This window comes from Lactuca serriola, chromosome 4, assembly GCF_051521515.1.
Source record: "Lactuca serriola cultivar US96UC23 chromosome 4, Lser_US96UC23_V15, whole genome shotgun sequence".
Lineage (NCBI taxonomy): Eukaryota > Viridiplantae > Streptophyta > Magnoliopsida > Asterales > Asteraceae > Lactuca > Lactuca serriola.
Window position 1 is genome coordinate 96,921,451 of NC_136411.1, and position 13,930 is coordinate 96,935,380.

The 13,930-nt window shown below is 31.4% G+C and overlaps 1 protein-coding gene across 1 annotated transcript; it reads right to left on the reverse strand.

Annotated features, from left to right (window-relative positions):
• Positions 1-8,610: 8,610 nt before the first annotated feature.
• Positions 8,611-12,196, reverse strand: LOC145102156 (protein DETOXIFICATION 40-like). The gene is made up of 6 exons (XM_079039523.1): positions 11,746-12,196; positions 10,957-11,645; positions 10,173-10,411; positions 9,270-9,388; positions 8,949-9,035; positions 8,611-8,859 (listed from the first exon to the last, which is right to left on the reverse strand). The coding sequence occupies exons 1-6, from the start codon at positions 12,094-12,096 to the stop codon at positions 8,815-8,817; spliced, it is 1,530 nt and encodes a 509-aa protein (XP_078895649.1). The 5' UTR covers positions 12,097-12,196; the 3' UTR covers positions 8,611-8,814.
• Between the last annotated feature and the right edge of the window lie 1,734 nt (positions 12,197-13,930).

Sequence of the window (13,930 nt, forward strand, 5' to 3'; positions counted from 1 at the left end):
TGTCAAATTAATGACTTAAACATCCCCAACATAGTATTACTGCTTGAGTCTACAATAAGTGATCTTCTTGCATAACACGACAACAGTTTGATCATTATCATGACAAGCACCACTAATGCACACATATGCATAATGGTATAAAAGGATATTACTAACATATTGTAAATATTAGCACCAACGACGGTTGCTAAACTCAATATTATTCTCCTCTCTTTTTCTAGGATGATTAACCTTGTCACTCTCCAATTGATCTTCTTCTCAGGATCATACCGATCCTCTCTTGAAGCATTTGGGTAGAAATGTGCAAAAAGACACTTTTATGTGTCTCTATATACTAACTACAATGAATGCAACTCAGTTAGCTTCCTGAATGAAAATCAATAGGTTTCAACTTATATATTGATGGTGGGGCTTGAACATGTACTTGTTCCTTCATCCACTAGTAGACCTTCAGTCCTAACTCTCGAGTGACAACTTGAATTTGATCGGAGACTACTCTTCCTTTCTAAATTGGGTCGTAAACTTAACCCATGATAAGGTCTTTACACTTGCTATAGTAACATACCAGATGACCTTATTTAAATGACCTTCCACTGCACGATGCAATAGATACAAATTGAATTATACTCTTGTCTCTACGTGTTGAACACTACATAGGACACGATTCTTTTTAACCAATTAACTCACTATGCAGATTTATATTATTCCAACTTGATCCTTCATGACCACTTAGGTCTGAACAAAAACAACTTTCCTAGTCATCATCATAACACAAGTAATAATGGAAACAGAAAAAGCAACTCAACTACTGGTTCCTACGTAACCTTGTGACTCTTCCTGATCAAAGTGTGAATCCTGTGATTCCAGTAGTACATGCCTATACTACCTTTCACACATACTCATACTCTTCCCAAGCATTGTCTCGTAATTCCCAAGTCACTATGCATGAAAACCACACAACAATTTAGCGTATATGTATGTGTCCAGAAGAACGCATGTAACAACCTTTCCTAGAATCCACTAGGATTTTTGCATCTTTATTAGGCGCTCTAACAACAACTATGTGTTTTACCAAAAATGTACTAACATCTTCTAGACTCGTCTTCAAGGATTCTTTTAGCGTATATGCTCAATCTAGCATATCCTAATGTTTTTTTTCTTAGTTTACTAAGAAATCTACTTCTAACCTCTTCGTATTCCAGTATAGTCACCAGTCTATAAGGTATACTATATCTGAATGTACTCTCGTGGTATGGAGAGAAACACTCTTCAATTATATGTACAACCTTTTGGCACATGCATATCATTATATCTCTTTACTTCATCATCCTTTACATTATAAGAGTCAATCATAAAACTCTACATTTCAGCTGTATCTCAGCATGCCCTACTACCATCCACTTCGTTCTTTTTCATATCCTGATATTAACATTTCTTCTTGTGCAATACTATGGGTGTATGATCACTATAGCTAAATTTTCTATATTTACTTAAACAAGTAAGTTATTTAGCACTTAACAAACCAATAATTGATTTCACCATCTTAGTCATATATGTTAAAATTGGCTTAACACACTATGAAATTCTCGTAAGGAAGTGTTATAAGTCAATTTTCACTCAATATTATTAAATACTAAGTCAGGGCATCATGTATACGGTACATATAAGCTATTAACACAACATTCTAACTACATACTACATCATAAAGATAGCCAAAGACTTAACCTAATGAGTTTGGGAACTCTATCAGCCTCAATCTTTCTGTCTTTCTCAAATTCTCTAAATTCTTCATAACATCTCACATAACTCCAACTTCAAAAGCTTTTATTTATTTATCACCATCTTCAATACTTCTAAATCCATAAGCAATTATTGTTTCTATCTGGTTGGCGACGGAATCACCAGGTGGTGAGAAAACTTCATGGATCACGCCAAAGTTCTATCATTCCGCCAATTGAAATTGTACTTCAAACATATGATACCTTTTCGAAGGTACTATCACTTCACCAAACACACTTTAAAGGTACGATACCACATCATTCATATTTATATACTATTTACGCAGTTACCGATATTAACTATTGTAAGAGTCCTTATCTCTTCGAAAGGTTACATGCCATTTGTAATATAATACTTAAACGTTTAGAAACCTATACACATAAAAATTTACTTTTCCAAATCAAGGTCCTCAATTGATCTCAATTCTTCATTTAATAGAAAATCTAGGTAGGCAACATAAAGCACATTATAACACATATTATTTACCACATATTAGATGTAATGCTCGCAAGACAGGGATAGATAATTAAAGAATAAAAGGATAATTATTTATCATGACGATAAATAGATGCTTTCAAATAGAAGATTATTTAGGGAAAATAATCTAAACGAAAGTGATACTAGAAGTTAAACCGAGAGCATGCATATAGAGAACGTACAAATCTGATTTCATATGAGGCAATTACGATTTTTCAAATTTCAGCGCAGCAGTGCATGACACAGAAACCGAAATAGAAATCGTTCGATTGTTAGGAAAAAGAATTTAAACGAAATTTGAAGATCTCGTCAATACCTATCCGTCGATAAAAGGTCAGTCGAGAACGAATATCATATGAGATACATTAACAATCAGAAGTATATACCTTAAGAATTTTTGGGTCGTTATAGATACCTTAAGAATTTTACATGTAGATGGTTAGAGCCAAAATTTGCATAGAAAAGTACAACATTCGTAAGGATACTCATGTATGGTATATTCATAATTAAATATGACCAATGTTATTATGAACTCACAAATACATTTAGTGCACATTGTTAACGTATTATGTTGACACAATTGTATACATATTCAATAGTGGTAACTATAGTCTAGTAATAACCATATTGGTAATGGTCAACATTTATTGGAAAATATAGGAGAAATTTTTTTTAAAGTTCATCCAAGTTTGAATAATGACCAAAAAGTCTTTGTAAGTTATTGGAAGACGTCCCATGATAAGCCAATATCTCTTCTGTGTGTACATGATGATGTAAATAATGGTTAGTCTAGACATATTTGTCAAATACAATAGTGGTTATTTGTCAAATACAATAGTGTTTAGTGGTGATAGATAAAAATTTTCATTGTACAAAGAGTGTTATTGTACATGATACACTAGACCCAAAAAAATCTCTACTCTTCTTCCTTTATTGATTCATTTTCTAGCACATATCAAAGTAATATTCAGATCTTGTTGAGTTCGATGGTCTAGAAGAACCGTTCGTGATGTTGTATCTTGAGAAACAAACACACACTGTGGGCCGATTTATTTTAAGGAAACTATATCAACAATATGCCTTAACTTTCCTTAATTTTTCTTTCCTTTTTTGTTTATCTCAATTATAGTTTTCTACACACACACACACACACACACATATATATATATATATATATATATATATATGAAAAAGTGAATATATCATTAAGGGTATATAAGATTAGGTACCTGATGTCGTTTGGTTTTGCTACATGCATACTTACACTGATAACTACCATTTACTTCCTAAAAACACTGAGGTTCGTCATTGATTAACCTAAAAAAAACACAGAGATTCCAACAATTTTATAGAAACCACTATTCACAGAACAAACCAACTACTCCAAAAAATGATTTCACCGACGCAATTCATAGAAAATGATTTCACATACACAATTCGTAGAAATTGGGTTCTATATGGTCTAGAACATATAATCCAAGGTGTTTGATTAAATGTATTAATCGCATAAAAAATCTATCACTTCACATAAAGACCCTGTTTTTCAGTAATGTACACAAGGTGTTTGATTAAATGTATTAATGAAGTTTTGTCTCAATATGGCGTAAAAGGCATTGGCTTTTATTGATAATGGGTGTTAGTCATAAGTTTTTTTGATTTCTTGTCATGTGTAATGCTTCACCAGCATTCACAGTGCTTTCTAGTTCTTGTATTCTATTTATTTTCTTATGTCTCCATTCCTATAATATCAACAATGCAAACAACACCAACAATATGATGCCACCACCTGCTATGCCAACAATAGCACACACCCTAGGCATGTTGTCTAATTTACTACTAGGGGTAGACTCTTTAGGTGATGCATGGATTAGGTGTCTAAGTCGATAACTATATTTTGTATGTACTTCAATTGATAGTGGCATGATCCTTTTGGGTTCCCTTCACATTTGCAGCTAGACATGATGATTTATTGAGGAAGAGGAAGAATTTATTAATTCGATTAATAAGTTGGAATAAATGATTTATTAATATGTTATGGAAATAATATATTAATTAGTAATCATATTATTAATTAATATTTACTCATAAATTAATTTGCAATTCATTTTGGGATTAAAGGAATTAATTAAAAGTGTAGGGACTAAAATTGCAATTGTTCAATAGTTGAGCAAAAGGGTCCAGAACCTTCCTGGGGAAGGTGGTGGACGAAATTTCATGGTACGTGTAAGATTCTTCTAGAACTTCTAGAATATGTTATCATATATGGATACTCAAAGGAGGTGGATAATTACCATATTTGAGATTAGGGTTATCCATAGCATCCTTAGTGCACTATATAAAGGGCCCTAAACCCTAATAATTTCGGCCACTCTTTGGAAGAAGCAAGAACTATAAATTTGATCTCCTCCTCCCCTCTCACATCATTCTCTTGCATTGTGTGTTTGTGATCCATTAGATTTGTTACACTTGTGGCACTAAGTTCTCAAGCTTCAAGATCTACAAGGGAATCATTGTTATTACAATATAACAATCAAGGTATGTGACCTAACCCTAGTTATAAATAGATTTTGAAAATTGTAGACACTTCCTAGGATTTCTCCTTTTGTGTTCAATTTTGCATGCTCAATTAGAGAAAACCTAGATCCAAAGCATTAGCATTGCATGTACACATAGGAATTGTTGTTATGCTCAAAATGATGGGTTTTGAGCATTCTAACACTCCTAAGGTGTACATGCAACCTTAAATACCTTGGATCTATGTTTTCTCTATTATACATGCAAACTTTCATTTTCCAAGATATTACCCTAGCTAGCATAGAAAACTTTGATACTTGGGTAATAAAACAAGTTAGATAACATACCTTTTGTTGTAGCTTGTTGCTTGGAGCTTTAAGAGCCTAGCACCAATAGTGTGAATGCCTAAAGTGGAATCAGAAATCACCACTAACACTTGGAAACTTGGAAGAGGACTCTCTTAGCTCACAAAATTGGCCACACTCTTGTGTATACTCTAGGTGCCAATTTCTTGAACCAAAGGGCTTCTTATATAGTGTGGTTACATTAGGGTTACACCATGTAAACCGTAATGTGCATGACTTTCCAAATTCCTCATGATCCATGGGTTTTAACCTCCATACAACATCAATGGGTCACAACATGGGTTAAGCCCAACATAAGGAATCATGGATCATTAGCCCACATTATAAGAATGAATGATTAACACAATGAATCCCTATATATATATATATATATATATATATATATATATATATATATATATTTATTTATTTATTTATTTATTTATTTAATTAGTCTCTTTTGACCACAAAATTAATTCTTGACCAATACTAATTAAATAATATGATTTCATACTAATATAGTATAATTTATATTATATTAATAAATCATACATATCCTCTTCTCAAAAGTCCAAATTGTTCTGGTGAAGTGCAACCCAAATGGACCATGCTAAATCGGGTCAAGTACATACCAAATATAGTTATGGACTTAGACACCTTATCCAACACAAAACCCATCAGTAGTAACTTCAAGTGTTACAAGAAAAGGAGGGGGACGAGATTCAACTATAATAGAGAAATGCCCTTGTTCATAAGTCAAACATTGATTGTCTTGTACCAAATTTGTGAAATTAACTTGACCATGTAGATCAAACCAAGCACCCTTGGGATGCGAACCTGAACCATTAGGTTTTGATGTTATTTGTCCAAACTTTATTGTGATGGCATCATCGGAAGCCCAAAACTTCAGTTCAGGTAGATTGGTAGATGATAAGTCCGAAAAATTATAAGTAAGAAACAAATACCAGTGCTTCATGAAACAAATTCTAAATTTCAAGATGATTGTGAACTACTGCAAAAACAACAAGTCACATTTTGAATGGTATTGATATATTTAATATGGTTGTTATGCAGTATGTGTGTTATTTAATATAAAGTAAACCGAAAAACCAAGTTATTTTACCGCTGAGGGTTATTTAGTCATGACGTTTGTTCCTTGGATATGTTGAGTATATAGTTACAGTGATTATGGATCTGTAATTGCATTTACATTGTTAATTCCTTAAGCATGATGCATTTTACCTACAATTGACCATTGTACCCTTGATGCAGTTTAGAGGCATTACGGGCCTAGTTTGCTATTGTTGATGTTTATTTTGTAGTCTTTAGGTTGCTGAAGTCATAAGTTACCTGCATATATGGTTGTGTTATCATTACTTCCAATCTTGGTTACATGCTAAATTATTGAATGTGAGAGAATATAAGCAAAAAAATAGTACATTGCTATTTCATAAATTCTTCGAAAGTATAAATACAATGCTAATTTTGATTAAAAAATGATATGTACATTGCTATTTCATAAATTCTTCGAAAGTATAAATACAATGCTAATTTTGATTAAAAAAATGATATGTACATTGCTATTTCAGTTTGTTCACCACTAGACCTTAGGAAAACTCCATACCTGCTAGCACTCACTTGAGGTACAACCATGATACTAGGGGAAGAACTAGAAACCATTGAAATTGGATATGTGAGGATGAGCAACATGACCAATTCATGAAAAAAATTTAAGACGATAAAGGGCTTATTGGGGGAAACGCAACATTTTATGGAATTTAACAAAAACAAAGAAAAAGTTGAAAAAAATATTAAATAGAAGATAACATGAACACCCACAACAGTTGAACTCTATGTCCAAATATATAACCATGGTTGCTCTTACCCAACCATAATAACCCCAAACTTGCACAAGTTATAATTCTATTTTCCAAAGTAATTAAATCAAAGCTTTCACCTTCTTGTGTTGTAATTGTGTTGTTTGTTGAAAACTCACTAAAGTGACTCTGTTTGGTTCCAGGTTTTCAATATGCATATTCTAAACAATATAAAAGGCTTCACAAGTAAGATGATCAATGGTTTGAATGTATTCAATTATCAAAGATGTATAGGCAACAAGATCTCTCTCTCTCTCTCTCTCTCTCGGTTATTTCATCGAACACCTATACGTATGCCATGTCTTTATACATTGAATAAAAGCATATAAAAGAGAAACCTACAAATCAATTTGTATTCAAACTTTATAATATCAACATGAATTTCTTTTCCTAATTACGGGCAAACCAATTCGATTTTTTATCCGAATTATATGATTTTCGATTTCTTGTACCTATGATTTTTTATTTCTTCAAGCTCCTATTTCAGTGAAGTTTCTGAAACGCGTTTGACAATATCTAATTTGTTGAGCATTTTTTTACGATCTCTATGTAATCATGAAAGTTGAAGCAAAGCCATAAAACAAATTGTTTTTTCTTTCAGAACAATGATCATGTTAAGGAGTCGAAGATCAAGGAAGGTAGAGATTGACGTTTTCATAAAATTAAAGAAACAGTCAATACATAACATTCGTTTTTTAGGGAATTGCATTTTCTTTTTCTGAAAATTAAATTAGTAATCAAAACGAATAATAGTTTTATGCATCGGGTACCTAAATGTAAATACCCTTAAGGGTATATTCACTTTTCCTATATATATATATATATATATATATATATATATATATATATATATATATATATATATATATATATATATATATATATGACCTCATACAATTAGCAATTTTTCACCTTCATGACCTTCAACATCAATTTAATGTCTGTGAATCTTCATCCATATGATGCTAAATAGATATGATTTCATGTTGGAGGTTACAAAGGTAAAATGCTAGCTAATGTCCTAGATTCGCCAAACATATAGTGCCGAATAAGCTTAATACACATTGTAAAACATTGACAAATACTTGAGACAAATGAGCTTAAAGGTAAAAAATAGCAACTTATTTGTCAAAATATCCCAATACATTGTTAAAATAAACATATCATCAAACATTATGAAAATATTATTGGGACACAATTTGAAAACATACCCACTCTTATGAAAACCATCTTGATACATGAGGATATAAGGTTACATTTGGTTTTAGAAGAGATGTAGGACCCAATATGATGTACCAGAAGAAGTGGAAATGTGATCTAGGGTTAAGGTGATCAATGATTAGGGCACACACGAGTTACGACATATAGGGTTACATGTTATTAATCAACTCCATTAACGAAACAACATGGAATAGATTAAATTTGATTTTATTTTGAAACAAAAAAAATGTTTTTGAGGTCTAAAGTGAAAATATAGTCTCTTATGAAAAAAACTTAATTTATCCCAAATGATGAAGTAACGAGTAATATGTAAAAATTGAGTTTTAAAAAAAAAAAGAAACAAACAAACAAGTTTTAGGTATAAAGAATTCAAAATGTAAATTCTTTTATAAAAAAAATAAACACTAATTTAAACTAGTTACATTCAAAAAGCATCCCAAATTCAAACAAAAGTTAATAATAGCAATTTATTATGATCAACTTTCTATGAGTTGCACACAAATGTCACCGTATGTTGCTCTAAAAAAATTAAAATATAGTTAAAAAACAATGAAATACAAAAAATAAAAAAGATCTTAATTGTTTAACGAAGGTTCCTCTTTTTACTTATGTTGCCATTGCTTCACTCGAATATTCGCAAATTTTACCTGAAATTTTATAAATATGGGTAGATTATTTACTACAAACAAGTAAAACCATTCAAATTATTCTAAATTTTATGTTTATGAAAATTCACCTCTTTATTCCAATCCGTTCGAAAAATAACCCAACACAAAATCATTGCCTGCATTAACATACCCCCAACCAACCCCAACCATATTCCCTGCATTTTGTATACAAAAAACATTTTATATATAGTTATAATAAGATTCCATTATATCACACTTATACAAACAAAATTATATATAGTTATTTATATAATTCAATTTTATATATATATATATATATATATATATATATATATATATATATATATATATATATATATATATATATATATATATATATCACATTTGATTTAAATATGTGATTTAATGTTGATAGTTAAGAATGTTACCTTAGTACCGAAGTCAAAATAGAAGGCACACACGACACCAAGGGGAATTCCAACCATATAATAGCATCCAATATTTACATATGCAACAAATGATTGCCATCCACATCCAACCGCAACCCCTATTGGTTTTCATTTTCATTTATCATTCATTAGTGTAAAGAACATATCATTTCTGATGCATTAATGTCTTAAGTAGTATATTAATTTATTTTATTTAAATGTGTTTTTTTTTACAGATGACACGAAATTGCTGGATGGGATGAAATGGGATCCAATTAAAAAGTTCTTAATTCGTAAAGGCAAAATCCATAAAAAGTAACTATACTTTTTTTTTTAAAATTTAAATAATAAAACTTTTCTAGCTTAACCAACAAGAGTTTTTTTTTTCAATAAACCACTTGAGGTTTTCCCGATAATGAACTAAAAAAATTAATCAGAAGAATATTTTTCAAGGAAAATGTTTGTTTTTATAAAACAAAATTCAAAGTTGTAAGGGTTAAATCATTAAAATAAATTGAGTTTAAACTTGGAAATATACACTAGTGGTTTTTGTAGAATTTAAAATCTTACGTGGTGATTTTTTAAAACAAATTCTGACTGGTTGAAAAAAAAAATAGTGGTGAAAAAAAAAGGTAAGTAAAGGCAAAGAATTCCAAATGATTTTTAATGAATTTGACATTTTTTTTATTATTATTTTTTTTTGTAAAACAAATCATTATTCATGTTTTTGCACAACATCATCAGATATCAATTTCTTACCTTTTTCAAGTGAGGCAAAAAATTACAACTTATGTCTTGTTGTCAACATTAGTCACAATTACTATAAGCCTACAAACTTAGTATGCTTGTTGCGTTCTAGTTTGTCTCCTTTCATGTAAGAAATAGAAAACACTTAATTCTTGCCTGAAAGGACAGGTTGAATGCCTTCAAGGATGACTGAAAATACAAGCAGAGGAGTAAGCTCCGAGACAGCCTTAGCAACAATCTCTCCATCGGTTAAAATATAGCTGATGTAATCTCTTGAACACAGGAGAATGATACCACATATCAAAGCCACAATGAACGAGGTCGATGTCATCACTATAACCGAAAATGAAGTCGATTTAGGATGTCCTGCACCTAGCTCGTTGCTAACTCTCACACTGTCATAAACATACATTTTTTGTCATATAAACTATGAACATATGAGTAGAACCAATAACCAAATTTCAAGATACTTTATAGCTTAAAATGAAAGCATCCATAGTAAATAGTTTTTTTTACAAGTTTTTTATAAGTTTGACACGACTTCATCAAAGTTATGGTTCCAAGGCTTATATTTGACGTCAAACTTTAACAAAATGACGTGACTTTCTACAGCTTGTAAAAACTTGAGGTTTAACCTTGACGTCATGTCACAGCGCTAAACGCTAAAGTAGTTAAAATGAAAAAAAAAATGTTTGTATTTTTCACAATAGCTTTTCCATTTGATTATTATCTATATTTTGTTAATATAATTGTATATTTGTTATTGGTTGAAAACCTAGGAGATAGGAGTCACCGTTTAAGAAAAAGAAATTGTTAATTAGCAATCTTATTGAAAAAGTTCCTTAACATCTTTTTCATTTTATAAGAGGCTTTTGCTTCTCATGTTGTTTATGCTTTAATTTTAGTGTCAATAAATTCAGACATCTCATTAGAAGCATACCTTGCAGCAGCACTGAACCCAATTGAAATCGTGTAAACCCATACGAGAATAGTTGAACAAACAGCCAAAGCATCCAACGCTATTTCCGGATTAGGAAGCAAACCACCGATCAAAATCAATATCTGAAAATACCACGCCTGCAGACACAACATCAACGCCGACGACGTCGATAGCTTAAAGAACGACCAAAGACCAGAAAACGCCTCCACACTAAACCCACTCCACGTCTCCTTAGTTCGATCACTCTTGAGGATATACACAAACTGCGCCAACACAATCACCCACCATGAAAAACTCAAAACCAACGCGCCACCGAGTAGCCCCCAGTCGAAGACGTACATCACAAGATAGGACAACGGAAGATGAACAAAGAAGATCCCGGCGGCGATGTAGGTGCTGGGGTTGACAATGCTTTGGGATTGAAGGAATTTTTGGATTGGGAAGTTGGCTGCGTAGGCAAATATCTGCGGGATGAGTCCGAAGATGAACAGGGAGGCTGCGGAGGAGATTTCTTTTGATTGGCCGAGTAACATCAGAAGGGATTTGGAGTAGATGTAGATCAACAAAAGAGGAATCCCTGTCAACATTAGAAGTATGGTGGATCTTTGAAGGTAAACACCGAGCATTCCGTATTGCTTAGCTCCGAATGCTTGACCACATAGAGTCTCCACTGCACTCCCCATCCCAAGCTACAACAAAAAATTAAACACAAAATTATATACTCTATAGTCTACACTAAATAGGAGAATTTAGTAGATATTAATTACTAAAAGCAATTGTGATTTATACCATAACACCATAAACAAACATTTGTACACCATTGTTGCCGAGAGTGGCGGCTGCGAGCTGAAGGTTACCAAGGTGGCCGCAGAGGATTTGGGTGGAGATCGACGTCAAGTTGTTCAGCAAGTAAATTAAGACGGTGGGACCTGCTAGCCGGAATAAGCTAACAAGTTCAAGGGACAACGCCTTTTTGTAACGCCGGAAGGAAGTTAAACTGGTGTCCAATAGTATCTCCTCCAGCTCCGAGCTCACCACTTCCTCTGTCGGCTCCGGAACCACCTGCGAGTTCCGGTGATCGGAGAGAATGTGTTGGGTCAACTCATCATTTTGGGGCTTGTGGTTAGTCCTTGGATCCATTGAGTAAGGCTGAGTCCTTTTTAGACTAGATCTACTGATTCATGCTTATGCCTATCTTAGGGGCCCTTGATAACATTATCGCGACTGTTATGTATAACAATATAGAACATCAATCATACACCATTTAAAAAGTATTTTTTTTGTATTATTATTAAATGGCTTGTTTTTAACATGTGTGGGTAGGTCAACACAGACTACACCCATACCATACACACAAGCGGTTTATTTAATTCATTCGGATTGTTTAAATATATTTCATTTCTAATATTTTATATGTTACAATATTAATACTTCAACTTTTATTTTATTTTATTTTTTATTTAGACCTTCTTTTATTGAATAAATAATTTTTTATCCTTATAATATTTCACATGTAGATCTACTCATTTCAAAATATATAATAATAGTTTATGTATTATTTTTAATTAGCTATACCATAAAATAGATCTTAAAAATACTTTTAAACCAATACCAATAATAATTATATTACAATATTACGAAATTACAAAATCAATTAAAAATAATATTACAATATGAATTAAGTCGTAAATTTATAAAATGAACTAAACACCAAATCATAACATATATAAAATAAAGGTGAATTTTTTAATGATCATTTAAATGTGAGAAAATCTTTAGTATAAATGCCCAAATTTAATGTATAGTCTGTAATGGGTGAATTTTGACAGTATGGTTGTATCTAAAATGTATAGTTTTTATATATATTTTTGTCTGTGTTTATGTCATTATTTATGATGATACAGCTACAACTCTTTCTGTAGACATATCCATGCATGATTGTTTAAACTCAAATAAAATAATGAGATATATACACTAAACTCTTCTGTAGACACATCTATGCATATGCATAATTGTTTAAACTCAAATAAAATAATGGGATATATACACTAAAGTTCCAATATTTTCCTCAATTTGACAAGAAAGTCCTAAATTTTATTTTTTTGACAGTAAATTCCAAATTACCGATAGTTTTTTTTACACTTTTACCCTTTTTTCCCGGTTAGCTGGTAATTAGGACTTTTTTGTAAAAAAAAAAATTTATGACTTTCTTGTCAAATCGTCAATTAGGACTTTATTGTCAAAAAATTAAAGTTTAGGATTTTCTTGTCAAATCGTTGAAAATATTAGAACTTTAGTGTATATATTCTTTTTTTGTTAGAAATTTAATGGTATAATACTCTTTAAGCATAAGAGTTATTAAAACATTATCTAGTCAGCTAGATCCTATTGAAATCCTTAACGTTTGTTTCTTATTAAATTGTTTTTTTAATCTTAACAAACCGACATTGAAAAAAAATGGAGATAATCAAGAAAGAAAGAAAGAACTAGGGTTGTGTTGGCTTTTTGTGGTCCCAAAAATAGAGAAATAAGAAACCGAAAAAAACGAAATTGCCATGGCTTTATACAAACACAAACAACACATGCCTAGTCAAAAGGGTGTGAACGTGGAGAAGGGAAAGAAGGGCCATTTTGTTTTTTAGGTTTCTTATTTCTCTATTTTTGGGACTGCAAAAAGCCAGCACAACCCTAGTTCTTTCTTTCTTTCTTGATTATCTTCATTTTTTTCAATGTCGGTTTGTTGAGATTACAAAAACGATTTAACAAAAAGAAAACGTTAAGGGTTTCAATAGGATCTAGCTGATTAGAGAAGGTTCTAATAACTATTATGCTTAAAGAGTATCATATAATTAAATTTCTAACCAAAAAATTATATATACATTAAAGTCCCAATATTTTTAACGATTTGACAAAAAAGTTCTAAACTTTGTTTTTTTGACAGTAAAGTCCTAATTGACAATTTGACAAGAAAGTC

Excerpts from the sequence above, each read along its gene's own strand:
- LOC145102156 (XM_079039523.1), bottom strand. The coding sequence starts at position 12,096 with ATGGATCCAAGGACTAACCACAAGCCCCAAAATGATGAGTTGACCCAA. Across the intron at positions 11,646-11,745 it reads TGTTTGTTTATGGTGTTATG|CTTGGGATGGGGAGTGCAGT; the intron begins GTATAAATCACA and ends TTTTTGTTGTAG. Across the intron at positions 10,412-10,956 it reads GGGTTCAGTGCTGCTGCAAG|TGTGAGAGTTAGCAACGAGC; the intron begins GTATGCTTCTAA and ends TGTTTATGACAG.